The sequence below is a fragment of the Hemiscyllium ocellatum genome, chromosome 13 (assembly GCF_020745735.1).
Source record: "Hemiscyllium ocellatum isolate sHemOce1 chromosome 13, sHemOce1.pat.X.cur, whole genome shotgun sequence".
NCBI classification, from domain to species: domain Eukaryota; kingdom Metazoa; phylum Chordata; class Chondrichthyes; order Orectolobiformes; family Hemiscylliidae; genus Hemiscyllium; species Hemiscyllium ocellatum.
The window spans coordinates 50,408,271-50,423,620 of record NC_083413.1 but is presented as its reverse complement, the minus strand read 5'-3'; the positions used below and the strand labels follow the sequence as shown (position 1 = coordinate 50,423,620).

General features: G+C 39.3%; 1 protein-coding gene across 4 annotated transcripts in view; it reads left to right on the top strand.

The window, feature by feature from the left end:
• The window catches only part of veph1 (ventricular zone expressed PH domain-containing 1), a 264,411-nt gene that overhangs the window by 182,971 nt on the left and 66,090 nt on the right, over nucleotides 1-15,350 (top strand). For 3 of the 4 annotated variants that reach the window (XM_060834169.1, XM_060834166.1, XM_060834170.1), the window contains exons 9-10: nucleotides 1,667-2,058; nucleotides 14,578-14,717. In XM_060834169.1, the coding sequence (XP_060690152.1) occupies nucleotides 1,667-2,058; nucleotides 14,578-14,717 (532 nt within the window). The remainder of the gene's footprint in view (nucleotides 1-1,666; nucleotides 2,059-14,577; nucleotides 14,718-15,350) is intronic. The other variant, XM_060834168.1, reaches the window with a different exon arrangement.

The window sequence follows — 15,350 nt, the reverse complement described above, 5'->3', positions numbered from 1 at the left end:
CATTTACAATGTTAACTCTGGGCTGAATTTTACCAATACTTGACTGAGTGACAATTTCAGGGGGCTTCATGGAATGTTTATTTCCATGATCCCTTGTAGGTTTTTCCATGCAATTTTTAGCTGCTCAGCTCATTAGGTATGCACCACACTTCCATAACACTATTGTCATACTATCTTCATTGCTGGTACCTTCCACAATTTCCACCACCATGGCATATCTAAGGACCTTGCTCTGCAAGGTCAAGTCCTGCAGGCTGGAACCATCCTTCATCCATAACATGAGGAAAATTTAAAAAAAACCTTCTAAGGGTAGATATGTGGCATGTGTGACAGTTCATTGCAAATACAAGCTCACATTCCTAAAAGTGTTGCTATTTTACATCATCACCCATGTGATGAACAGTTTCATAACTACACTACTTGCCTTCCCATTTATTTTTGTCTGATCTGAAAACTTGGTGATCGTCCATCCATTCACATTCATCATGCAAATCATTCGTTTATATTGTATACAGTTGATTGTGCCTGTGGCACTTTGCTGGTTACAGGTTGCTATTCCAGAAAATGCTGACTTCATTCCAGCTATGTCACCTATTATTAGAAAATTCCCTATCCATTTTAATACGCTATCCCCAACATTATGTGATCTGATCTTATTAAGTAGCCACATTGAATGCATTTTGGAAATGTAAATAGTACATCTGCTGGTTCCCTGTTATCTATTCTGGTTGCAACTTGCTTAAAGAATGCTAATTTATCTTATCAGGCATGATTTCCACTTCATGAAGCCTTGCTAACTCTGCTTGATTTTATCAAGTGTTCCTAAATGCTCTGCTTTATATCCTCTATAACAGACTAACATTTTCCCACTGACTGATGTTAACCTATACTATGGGATAACAAACCTACAGTTGCTTGTTTTTGTCCCCCTCCCCTTTTTGAATAAGGGTGTTACTTTTGTTTGTTAATCCTCTAGGACTTTTCCAGATCCTAAGGATTATTGGAAAATTTCTGCCAGGGCTTTCATCATCTCTGTAGCTATTTCTTTCAAAATCCTAGGACATATCCCATCAGGTCCTAGAGACCTGTCAGCCTTTATTCTGAATATTTTTTGTTGAAAAATGCTATGGATCTGTTCACAACTGTCTGGCAATCAGCAGTTCCTGGACTTGCTTACGATGAGTGGAAGTTGTATAAATTTAATTAATGAAAATAATCCATCACCAGTATCCAGTTAAAAATTGAGATTTTGTTTGCTAGAAGGTAGTCATAACATGGTCTACATCAACTTGGAAACATTGAAGAATGAGTGAGAGTCAGTACAATATTAAGAAAAGAATGAGGACACCCTGCCATATTACTCTCATTTTCACAACGCACATTCTAGATTTCAAATTTTCTGGAACCAAACAACAAAATATTTTCACAGAATCATGCAAGTCTAGCTGTTAGACCAAGTCAGTTCTTCCCAGCATTAAGTTAGGTTAGGAATGCACCAAAAGAGTTATACGCACACTCATATACATATATACATAGGCTACTTGTTGTGTTGTAATTACTGTTAGTTTATTGAGAAATCTGAAATTTTGTATTTTATGTTTTGGAGTCTTTCTAGTAAAATGTTCATGTTAAAGTCAGTGCTTTCTTTAATCTCTTCAAAGTGCAGGTCGAAAAGTCTTGCTCTTCATGTAATGTATACAAAGTCAATAAGCTCTGAAAATGAGGAAGGTGAGAATGGAAACATTAAGACTGACATCACATTTTCAGACAGATCACTCAGTGAAGGAAGCGTTAAACAACTTTTGGGTCCAGAACTTGATGAACATAAACATCGGTTACTCTCTCTTTCTGACTTTGATATTACTGCGAAGGAAACGAGAAATTCCTGTGGTATCTTCAATGGTACCTATCAGGAAACTAATACGGAAAGTCTGAAACGTAGCATGGAAGAACAGGATCAGCTCTATATGCGTTTGAAAGCTAGTATGGATGAAGTGAAGGCATTTTATTTTGAAATAGTGAAGAGGATCCCTGTCCCAGACCAATGTATTATTGAAGGTAAGCCAATCAAATAATAGTCTTCCTTTTAATCACATTTATGTCAGCGTAACTCAAATGGTAGCATTCCTGTGTTTAGATTAGATGTGGTAGTACAAGCATCAATCCAAGATTAAACTGACATGTCAACTGTGAAATGTGGCTGGGTTTTCAGGAACGCTGTCATTTGGATTAAGAGCTTTGAGACACGATGAGGTGTGAAATAAATAAATATCTTTAATTTATCTTCTTTTAAATGTAACACATGCTTCATGGTTGCACTTCTATTTTGAAATATTTGCAGATGCCAATTACATAACTTTTAAAAAAATAATTGCTAGCTCTAAATTCTGATTCTTCGGTTTATATCTCATTTCTATCTATCTCTCCAATGGACTATAAGATGCCACGGGTACTATTTGAAGAACCTAAGGTTTCTTCCTGGCTAATATTTATTCCAGTAAGCAAAATAACAAAATAAAAGGAGTTCATCACATTATTATCTATGGGTCTTGATTGTTTGTCAATAACCAATGACTTTATATTAATATGTAAATTAGGAACAGGGACAGACCATTTGCCACTCATACCTGCTCCACCATCCAATAGGATCATGGCTGACCTCAACTGCACATTCCCATGTACCTCTGATTACTATTGACCTCTCATCAGTCAAGAGTCTAGCAATGTTTACCTGACAGGGATTCATTAACTTTGCCTCAAACGCACTCTGTCAAAGACACCTACAAACAACCATGACTCCTGTGAGGAAAAGAAACATTCCCTTAGCTCCATCTTAAGTGGAAGACATATAATTTTTAAACGGTGTCCTCTAGTTCCAGTCTCTCCTGCAAGGTGAAACATCCTTTTCGTTGCCATCTTGTCAAGTTCATGCAGAATCTTGTATGTCTCAATAAGATTGCCTTTTATGCTTCTCAAATCTAATGAAAAGAGGTACAGTTTTCAATTCCTTCCTCAAAAATTAATCCCCTATTCCAAGTATCACTTGAGTGAAATGCCTCTGGTAGAAGATGCCTGAGCATTCAGTCTCTCATGGCCAGACTGTGTAACAGTTTCTTCCCCCAAGCCATCAGGCTCCTTAACACAGTATGAATGGACTCTTTCCCATCTGAAATTCTTTGCACGACTTTGAATTGCTGCCAGAAAAATGTATATTATTTATCATTCTTCTACTACAATGTATCTTGTGTGTTTTGCACTTCTTATGCATTTTATGCTTTGTACGAGTGAGTAGTTTCTGCTGTCCATGTACCACCCTCGGTCCTGGAGGAATGCTGTCTTGTTTTTACTGTATTAGTTGTATATGGTAAAAATGACAAATAAAAGCTTTTCTCTCTCTCTCTCTCTCTCTCTCTGTCTCTCTGTCTCTCTCTCTCTCCCTCTGTCTCTGTCAAGCATTCACATCCTTTCTTTGTACTCCAGATGTGGTCTCACCAATACGCTCTAAACCGCAGCAAAACCATCCTTCCTTTTATGTTTCATTTCTCTTGCAATAAGCAACAACACTCTATTTGTTGTCTTAATCACATGCTACAACTGAATACTATCATTATGGATTTATTTACGAAGATACCTAGATTGCTTTATACTCAGAGATCTGTGGATTATTAATTTAAATAATTTACTACTTCCTAGTTCTTCCTGACCAAGTATACAAGTTGAAATGTTATACTATCTGCCAAATTTCTGCCCACATATTTTACCTATTTATATCTCTTTTCAGACCCCTAATGTCCTCTTCACAATTTACTGTCCCATTATTTTGTGTCATCAGCACATTTTGCAATCATACATTTGATTCCTTCATCAAGTCAGTAATGTAAGTGAATAGTTCCATCTTTAACCAATATGGTATTCCATCATCACATCTTGTCAGTTTGAAACTGGGCCATTTTTCCTTAAACTCTGCTTCCTGCAAGCTAAATAATCCTCAAATAATCCAACTCTTAGGTTACCCCCTCCACAATGGGCTCTTGTTTATTGCAATAACCTTTGATGTGTCATTTTGTCAAATTATTCTGGAGATCTAAGTGCAGCCTTCCAACAGGTTCACCTTTAATCACACTGCCTGTTATTTCCTCAAAGTCTCAATGAGTTAGTCAAACATGGTTTCCCTTTCACAAAACTATTTTGACTCTGTCTGATTATGGAGAGATTTTCTAAATGCCCTATTAATATCTACCTTAATAAGAGATTCCAGATTCTTCCTAATGACAGATGTAGAGCTAGCTAGTTGGAAGTTTCCTGTTTTCTGTCTCTATCCAAACTCTCCACTTCATAAGTAAATGAGAGACAGTAATTTGGGACTGCATCAGGCTGTGAAATATACTACATGAATTCAAATCCAACCTTAGAAGTAGATGAGCTTAGACAATTGACTAAATTGTTTCAAACAAGAAAAGAATAGTTGATACTTGTTTCTATCAATGATTTCTTCCCCCCAATTATAATCACACATAACATTGAACATGATATCAACATGATAATCTATTGCTTCATGCAAAAGTAAATTTAACTCAAGCCTGTTTCATGCTTCATTTTAAAAGTTTTCTGAAATGCTTTTTTACCCATTATTCCACAGAGGTAGTTCCTGATTTTGCCAGGCACACACTGAACATTTCAGTACAAGAGGAAAAACAGTTTACTTGTTTAGTCTTCTATGTTGCCTAGTCAGTCAAATATCGACAATAGTTTTTCAATCCTTGAGATATCAGACAGGGGCATAGTGAGAGGGAAATGGTGTTAAAAATGACAAAACAAGCAATTTGCACAATTTGTTAAATTGTCTGCATTTTCAGCAGCCTTTCTCTCTCCAATGTAAGGTACTACTTTTCCAGTTCTATGAAATAATTTTTGTCATTCCCTGATCAGAAACTTGTGATCATAGATCTTTTCATTTAGTTATGAATGATGTAGGTCTGGACTCAATTTATATTTACTTGACTGCAAATGTCAAATGAAGTGGATATGCTACATATACTGTGTACCATATCAAAATAAGTACCATATAACGTTTGACATTTGCTGTAATTGTATTTTGCTGTTGGAATAAATTCTTGCCAAAAAGCACTACTTTTTGCCACGAAAGGATACAATTTGAGCTGTTTTTAAAATATATGTCAGAAAAGGGATAAGACATTTCCCCAATCAAACTTCAGTAAGAAAAAGATTGATCAGCACTTACTTTAACTTATCTGTTTTGACCATATTCCTCAAGAACATCCATTAACAAAAATAAATCAGCCACAGATTTAAAATTAATAATTGTTCTCATGTCAACTGCTGTTTTCTGAAGAGAATTCCAAATTTCAACTACGAAATGTGAGTGTCACTGGTGAGGCTAGAATTTGTTAACCATTGCTGATTGCCACTTATAAAATGATGAACCACTGACTAAAATTGCTGCTGTCCAGTTGGAATTAATTTATCCACAGTTCTGTTGAGCAGAGAGTTCCAGGAATTTGAGTGGTAATGGTAGTGAAGGAATGGCAATATTATGTTCAAGATCTGGATAATGTGATAAGTTCCCATGTTGTCTTTTCCTTCCAATAAGGAGATTGGGGCTTGGAGGATGTCTTCAAAGAAACCCAGTGAGTTTGATTAAATTTTGTATTTGTCCATGACATTTTAACCATGTACATCGACTCAAAAGTCTCTTTGGACCTTCATTATTTCTAGCTTTTCACTATTTCCTTAACACTACATAGTCTTTGCTTCTTTTATCCATTTATCCAATTTTTGATGTGTTTGTCATTTATACTTTGGTCCATACTGCAGATTGTACCATGTCATCAACAAACCTGAATAGGAATCTATCTTTCCTGGTCTCTCAGTCATTAATGAATACAGTTCCAACTGTATTTGTGGGATACCACAAATCACACCCTGCCATTTAGTGTACCTGTCAATTATCTCTATTTTCTGACTCCTTTCACTCCGCCAATCTCCTAACCAGGTTAATAATTAGCCTTCAATGATCTAAACTTCATTGATGCTAACAGCTTCTTTATGTTCCTCTGGGAAGATTGGCACAGTGCTAGTGTCATTGGACAAGTAATCCAGAATTGGGTTCAAAACCCAAGTAAACCCAGAAGGACCACCCACCTCTGCACTAGAAATAATGGTAATGCATGCAACCCTCTTGATCCTGCAAAGTCTTCCTTACTAACATCTAAGGAAATTTCCAAAATTGGGAGAGCCGTCTGAAAGACCAAAGAAAGCATAGCTTGACAGTCTCAGAATCATACCTTACAGAAAGTATCCTGGGTATGTCCTGTCCAATCAGAAGGATACCTGGACTTAAGGGATTAAGTCATGAGGAGAGAGTATACAATTAGGCCTGTTTTCTCTTGAATTTAGAAGGTTAAAGACTTCTGATCAAAGTCTTCAAGATACTAATAGGAAAAGACAGGGTGGATAATGATAAACTATTTCCACTTGTTGGGATTTTAGAACTCAGAATATAGTCTAAGAATTAAGGTCAGTCCATTCTGGAGAGATCTTGGAACTACTTCTGCGCACAAAGGATGGTAGAGGTTTGGTACTCTCTTCCAGAAACGGCAGTTGATGCTAGATCAGTTGTTAATTTTAAATCTGAGATTTTTTTTTGATCGAAGGAATAAAGGAATATAAGCCAAAGGCAAGTATATGGATTTCGGCCACAGATCAGCCATGATCTCATTGAATGGTGGAACAGGCCCCAGGGGCTGAATGGTCTAACAACAGACCTACCAGAGGTGGTGACACATTGGCATACTGTCAGGAGAGAATGGGTCTGGAAGTCCTCATCATTGATTCTAGACAGCATAGAGACTCAAGGAAATGGGTCAAACATCAGCAATCAAATATCTTGCCAGTTGCTGGTAACAACTTTTGCCCTACCTCAGCTAATGTACCAGTACTCCCCATGTTGAACATCACATGGAGAAGCACCAAGGATAGTAAGGACATGAATGTACTCTGGGTGGAGGACTTCAATATCTGTTACTGAGTGGCTTTATAGCACCTACCCTGAAGAACATAGCTGCCAGACTGGGCTAGCTGCAGGTGTGAGGGAGCCAATGAGATGAAAGAGTCTACTGGACCATGTGCTGTCTGATCTACCCATCAGGTATAACTAAAAATGAGGTACCAAACAGGTGAAGTTGAAGCACATCTACTTACATGCAAAACAGTGGAAGCAGCATGTAATAGAGAGAGATAAGTGATTGCGAGGAGGGGCTGGGCTTGTGGGAAGGCAGCTGAGAGTGCAATAGGTGAATAGAGGTTGGGGATAAAGGTGATAGGTTGGAGGGGAGGATGGAGCAGATAGGAAGGAAGATGGACAGAAGGGACAGGTCATGAGGACGGTGCTGAGCTGAAAGGTTGGAACTGGGATAAGGTGGGAAGAGGGGAAATGAGGAAACTGGTGAAGTCCACATTGATGTCATGGGATTGGAGTGGAGCGGGAGTTGAAGTGCTCTGCGAGTAGGAGTCCTGTCTCCCTAATGTAGAGAAGGCCACATCAGAGAGCACTTCAGAGAACATCTCCAGGGCACCCGCACCAACCAACCTGACCGCCCCATGGCCAAACAACTCCCTCACCCACTCCACCGAGGAGATGCAGGTCCTGGGCCTCCTCCACTGCCACTCCCTTGCCACCTGATACCTGGAGGAAGAACGTCTCATCTTCCGCCCCAGAACCCTTCAACCCCATGGTATCAATGAGGCCTTCACCATTCCTCATTGGACCTTCCCTCCATACCAGGCATCCTAGTAAATCTCCTCTGAGCCCTTTCCAAAGCTTCCACCTCCTTCCTATAATGCAATGACTGGAACTGTACACAATAATCCAAGTGCGGCCACACCAGTATTTTGTACAGCTGCAGCAAAACCTCGTGGCTCCAAAACTCATTCCCTCTACCAATAAAAGCTAACACACCATATGCCTTCTTAACAACCCTATCGACCTTGTTGGCAACTTTCAAGGATTAATGTAAATTGACACTGATATTTCTCTGCCCATCTACACTACCAAGAATCTTACCATTTTCCCAGTACTCTTTATTCCTGTTGCTCCTTCCAGAGTGAGTCACCTCATACTTTTCTGCATTAAACTCCATTTGCCACCTCTCAGCCCAGCTCTGCAGTTTATCTATGTCCACTGTAACCTGCAACATCCTTCAGTACTATCCACAACTCCACCGACCTTAGTGTCATCCATAAATTTACTTACCCATCTTTCTACGCCCTCATCTAAATCATTTATAAAAATGACAAACAACAGTGGCCCTGAAACAGATCCTTGGGGTAAACCACTAGTAACTGAACTCCAGAACGAACATTTCCCAGAATTTATTTTCCCTTTTGTAAAACATAAGCACAGTAATGAAGTAAAAGAAGTATTCAATTTTTAAAAATACTAAAAAATGTTTATGATGCAAAAGTTTATTTTGAATGAAATAAATCTGGAATTGCTTTCTATAAATTTAAACATTCTGATCACCAACAGAAATGGTATGGAGTTGAGTTGCTTTCTGTGTTATTTCCAGTAAAGTGTTTTATGCAACCTGGTTAATCCATTTTTAAAAAATGACTCTTCTGAAAAGTGTCCCTCAAGTCCATTTTGCACATATTCTAATAATAGAAATGTGAAATCAACACAATTCATTTTTGTTTTCATGGAAATTTCTATTGACTTTTGGGAAGCACGAAGTCTACATGTAAATATGGATCCACTCAAGGGAGAATTACTAATATTGGCTCCAAACTCAGATCAGCCAGGCATCATTACTGAGCATCCAAACAATACATGCATTCATTAAGTTTGAACCCTTATTTGAGCAGTTTTTTCTTTCACTGCATTCACCATTTTTTAGAAGTTATTTCTTAAGAAATGGGGTCACATTTCAACAATTGCATTGCTGTGTTTTCCCAGACAAATAAACTTTACAAATTAATTTTAAATCACTTATTCAACCAGGAGTAAACTGGCAAAGATTACATATTTAGATTATAAGATAATTTGGAAGTATTGTTTTTTAAACCATTTGTGTAATACCTCCATTTGAAATATGGTGGAAAAGAAAACAATGGGAATATAGCTGTAAGTTGGAAATGTGGGATAACATCTGTGAAGAGAAAAATAATTGTGCATTTTGAATGGAAATCATCCACCAGAATGCAGTTTCTTGCTATACTGAGAGACATATTGCTAGGAACAATATTTTAGAATATTGCTTTACCAGGCTTCTAAAATAGCAGTGTGTTTAGTCAGTCTGTGTAATTTTATACACTCATCCATGATATTTGAGTGTTGCTGGCTGGGTCAGGACCTATTGTCCATCTCAAATTAACCTTGAGAAAGTGGTAGTGGGCTGCCTTCTGGAAGGACTTATACATTAAATCGTAGAGTGCTGGACAGTGTTGCCAAACAAACAGACCTTGGAGTACAGGTTCATTGTTCCTTGAAGTGGAGTTACAGGTAAACAGGGTAGTGAAGAAGGCATTTGGTACACTTATCCTTACTTGTCAGTGCATTGAGTATCGGAGTTGGAATGTCATGTTGTAGCTGTACAGGCCATAGCTTAGGTCACTTTCGCAATACTGCAGTTAATTCTGCTCTCTCTGCCATAGGAAAGATGTTGTTAAACTTGAGAAGGTGCAGAAAAGATCTACAAGTGTGTTGTTGGGTTTGGAGGGTTTGAGCGAAAGGGCGAGTTGAATTAGGCAGAGGCTGAGGGGTGACTTATAAAGGTTTGTAGAATCATGACAGGTATGGATAGGGTGAAAAGCCAAAATCCAAAACTAGAGGGCATAGGTTTAAGGTGAGAGGAGAAAGATTTAAAAGGGACTTAAGGGACAATTTGGTCTGTGAATGAAATCTCCAGAGTCATTGAGTCATAGAGATATACATCACAGATTCAGACCCTTCGGTCCAATTCATCCATGCCAACCAGATATCCCAACCCAGTCTAGTCCCACCTAACAGCACTTTGGGCCCATTTCCCTCTAAACCCTTCCTATTCATTTACACATCCAGATGCATTTTAAATGTTTCAATTGTCATAGCCTCCACCACTTCCAATGGCAGCTCATTCCGCATGCACACCACCCTCTGCGTGAAAAAGTTGCCCCTTAGGTCTCTTTTATATCTTTCCCCTCTCACCTGAAACCTATGCCCTCTAGTTCTGTACTCACCCACCCCAGGGAAAAGACTTTGTCTGTTTAGATTAAATTCCCTACAGTGTGGAAACAGACCCTTCAGCCCAAATCAACACTCCAAAGAGGAACACACCCAGACCCATTTCCCTCTGACTAATGCACCTATGGGCAATTTAGCATGGCCAGTTCAGCTGACCTGTACATCTTTGGACTGTGGGAGGAAACCGGAGCACTCAGAGGAAACCCACACAGAGAATGTGCAAACTCCACGCAGACAGTCGCCCAAGACTGGAATTGAACCTGGAACACTGGTGCTGTGAGGCAGCAGTGCTAATCAGTGAGTCACCACGCCATCCCTAAGTGGTTTACCCTATCCATGCCCCTCATAATTTTATAAATGTCTGGGGCGGCATGGTGGCTCAGAGTTCGCACTGTTGCTTCACCAGAACCAGGGTCGCAGGTTCGATTCCAGCCTCGGGCGACTGTCTGTGTAGAGTTTGCATATTCTCCCCATGTCTGCGTGGATTTCCTCTGGGTGCTCTGATTTCCTCCCACAGTTCAAAGATGTGCAAATCAGGTGATTGGCCATACTAAATTGCCCATTGTGATAGGTGCATGAGTGAGAGGTGGAAATGGGTCTGGGTGGGTTACCCTTTGGAGGATGGTGTGGACTGGTGGGGCTGAAGGGCCTATTTCCACACTGTAGGGAATCAAATCTAAAAAAAAAGATCACCCTTCAGCCTCCAACGCTCCAGGGACAACAGCCTCAGCCTATTCAACCTCTCCATATAGCTCATATCATCGAACCCTGGCAATATCCTTGTAGATCTTTTCTGAACGCGTTCAAATTTCACAACATCCAGAATTGCATGTAATATTCCAAAAGTGGCCTAAACAATGACCTGTACAGCCACAACATGGCCTCCCAACTCCTGTACTCAATTCTCTGACCAATAAAGGAAAGCATACCAAACACCACCTTCACTATCGTATCTACTTGTGACTCCACTTTCAAGGAGCTATGAAGCTGTACTCCAAGGTCTCTTTGTTCAGCAACATCCCTAGGACCTTACCATTAAGTGGATAAGTCCTGCTAAGGTTTTCTTTCCAAAAATGCGGCACCTCACATTTATCTGAATTAAACTCCATCTGCCACTTCTCAGCTCATTGACCCATCTGGTCAAGATTCTGTTCTAATCTGAGGTAACCTTCTTTGCTGTCCACTACACCTCCAATTTTGCTGTCATCTGCAAACTTATTAACTCTTACGAAGTGGTGGAGGCTGGTTTACCATGTAATCTGGACAGGTATATGATAGAAAGGGTTTAGAAGGATATGGGCTAAATACTGGCAAATGAGACTAGATTAATTTAAGATATCTGGTCAACATGGACAAGTTGGATGGAAGAGTCAGTTTCCACGCTGTACAGCTCTGTGACTCTATGACACTGCAGTCCCTGGTAGATAGATTCATCCACGATGCTGGTAAGAAGAGAATTGAAGGATTTTGACCTCTTATCAGTGAAAGAATTGTGATAAATTTCCAAGTCAGGGTGCTGTATTTCTCAGAACAAACCTTTCAGGTGGGTGATTCTGTTCTCGTGAATCTGCCGTTCTTGGCCTTCTGTGTGGTTAAGCTTGTGGATTTGGAATGTGCTGTCGTAGGTAAGAATAAAAAAGAACTTGGATTTTTACAGAGCCTGTCATGACCTCAGGACTTCTGAAAATACTTTATAACCAACAATACTTTTGAATTGGAGATGCCAGTGTTGGACTGGGGTATACAAAGTTAAAAATCACACAACACCAGGTTATAGTCCAACAGGTTTAATTGGAAGCACACTAGCTTTCAGAGCAACACTCCTTCATCAGGTGATTCATCACAATCGCCTGATGAAGGAGCATCACTCCTTTTTAACTTAATAATTTTGAAATCACTTTTGTAATGGATGAAGTATAACAGTCAATGTATGTACAGCAAGCTCCCATGGCGGCACGGTGGTACAGTGGTTAGCACTGCTGCCTCACAGTACCAGAGACCTGCGTTCAATTCCCACCTCAGTCGACTGACTGTGCGGAGTATACACATTCTCCCCGTGTCTGTGTGGGTTTCCTCTGGGTGCTCTGGTTTCCTTCCACCCTCCAAAAGAAGTGCAGGTTAGGTGAATTGGCCATACTAAATTACCCACAGTATTAGGTGTAGGGGAATGGGTCTGGGTGGGTTGTGCTTCAGCAGGTCGGTGTGGACTTGTTGGGCTGAAGGGCCTATTTCCACACCAAGTAATCTTTTCTAATAAGAAAAGACCATAATGTGCTGATGACCTGTCCTTATTAATGTTGGTGATGGTATGAATATTTGACAGGACACGGGTGAAGGTCCTCTATTCTTCAACTTACTGTCATAGGTGCTTTTCCACAAATGGAACTCCACCGTACCCCCCCCCCCCCCCCCCCCCCACCAATCACCACCACCACCACCACCACAGCCTCTTGGTTCAATGTCTCACTGAAATAATGGCACAACCAACAATGCAGCACTGAATTATCAGGCTGAGTTATGTACTGATGTCTCTCGAGTGAAATTTGAACCCATCACGTTCTGACTCAGTTCCAAGAAGGCAATTCTAATCTATATGATCTTGGGCAGATGACTTGCAAAATAAGCGTATCAAAGTATCACGAGCAGCTATTTTGCAATTATTGGCACAAATTCTACAGTGGAACAAATAACTGATTCATTAGACCTTTTTCTTCTGTTACAGAGGAACTAATGATGTTCCAGATCCCTATGAGCTCAGAGCTTTGCAAGAGACTGAGAGATTATGGAACTAACGTTTTAGCAGTATGGAAACATTTAAAGGATCTCGTAGCACTAAATGATCAGACCTATGAGAATAGAAAATGTTGAAATCAAAAGTGGAGGATTGTGCAATGCAATTGGGCATGAAGGCTAAATCTATCTGTAAATACAAAATGTCATTTAAAATTAGTAATCTCGATAAAAAGGTTTCAGTGAATGAATTTGAAGTTTGAACATGAACCAAAGTGAGTGAAGAGCAGACTGGTCAATTTCCTTAACTGCACCTTGGAAAATAAACTTAAAACTGAGACTGATAGGAAGACAAGCTTACAGATGATCGTACCAAATACTAACCCCAAAGTCTAAAGATGACAACTATTCAAGGTAATTTGAAGTGTTTTAAAATTTCAGTTCAGAAAGATAATGCTGAACAGTGGAAGAATTACTATTTGTCTGTTAGCATTTTCAGAGTATCCCTGGAAGTCTGTAGGGTGAATTTGCATTTGCAGATTTGTCTTTGTTGATACAATCAATTTTGTTCAAAAAGCACACAATCTGTAGACAAAGTTAAAATCAAACAATTTAGGTAATGTCACATGGACTGACTGCCTACAGATTGTGTGCTTTTGAACAAAATAGAATGCAAGTACAAATCTTCAAATGTAAATTCACCCTGTGGACATGTGTGCATGTAAGAGAGAGAGAATATGTGTGCGCAAGTGTGAGGGCATGTGTGTCTGAGAGAGGGTCTGCGTGAGTGTCAGAGTGTGATCATGTGTAAGACAATGTGTGTATGTGTGCGTATAGTGTAGTGGAGTCATCTGTAGAGTGACATGAACCCAAGGTCCTAGTTGAGGCTACCTTCATGGTACCGAACTTGGCTATCAGCCTCTGCTTGGTGACTCTGCGTTGTTGCCTATCTTGAAGTCCACCTTGGAGGGCAAGTCATCCAAAGTTGCGAGGCCGAATGTCCTTGATGGCTGTAGGCAGTCAGTCAATGTGACATTTTATAAATTTCTACTTTGGAAATAAAACAAGTCAGACTTCAGGTTGGAATACAGACAGACTCTAACCTCACAGCTTTAATGCAAAGTTTGAGCTGAGATGTCACCTATTTTTATAAAACCATAAGTTATCTTGGGAATGTGACCTGAAAGAAGTTCTGGGATTTATATTTTAATGAAACAAAACCTGCAACCTGATCCAAGTGATTAAAGACTAAACAGCAATCTAGATTTGTACAATACATCGCAGTTGTATGACCCTTTGATCATTTACCATAAATTCTGTGTCCTATGATCTTGCCCCACTAGCTACCTGGCAAAGAAGCAACGCTCTGAAAGCTTGTACTTCCAAATAAACCTGTTGTACTACAACCAGCTGTTGTGTGATTTTTATCTCTGGAATTGGTACAAGAAAGAAAGTCATCATTTAAAAAGCTACATACCTTCAGTGTAATTCAAGTTAATACTACAATTTCAGTTGCATTCTAAGTTACCATAATTACCTGAAACTTTCTTGTTTTGTGACAATTTTCTGCTCACCAACATGTTCAACTTGTTATGATTTCTACCCAGATTCCATTCGGAGATGTGTAGCTAAATTGCTGTTCAGTTGCCCGCAAAAAGGTTTTTATTGCCTGTACAGCAAATCCAGTTTCACCCTCAACAGTGAACAGCCCCAACTCTGGATCTACATTATGTTCCTGTTCCAACAGGTGAGAGCCATTTTCAAGTGTAATAAAGTGTGCATAATTTGTATATTAATTTTTGCAATTTAATTTCAAAATACAGACAGATGGGTGCAGATTGCTAATATGAAGGGCTTTCTTTTTTTATAAAAACAATCAAGATCAGAGAGTTCTTTCAAACCATGACGAGATTTGTAATTTGTCAGAAAGCAAGTAACTGTGGTCTTAATGGAAAGATGTAAACTTTTACATTTATAACAGGTACAGTAACATAGATTCGCTTTGTTAAAAAACCTGGGATTGAGCAAGTTTTTGCTTTTTAAATTTATTTCAGAATACTTTAGGTTCAGTTTAGAAGCAAGTTGAGTTTCTCTACTGGAAGGTTTCAATGAACAATCACCTAGCAGAAAGGTTTACTTTGTGAAACTTCCAAGGTAGGGGAGTTGGGAAATCTCCAGGTTATTAAAGTTGAGAAAGTTTTCAGACTCTCAGATTTGTGAAAAGTCCATGGGAAAGGAATCATCAAAATGTTTCCACAGTCCTCAGCTATGAAACTGTCAGGTTAAAGTTGAAATAGGAATGTGATTTCTCTCGGATTGAATGGCTAAAGAATAATGCTGGGAAACAGGTTGAAACATTGTTTTCCTGTGTGTTTTAAAA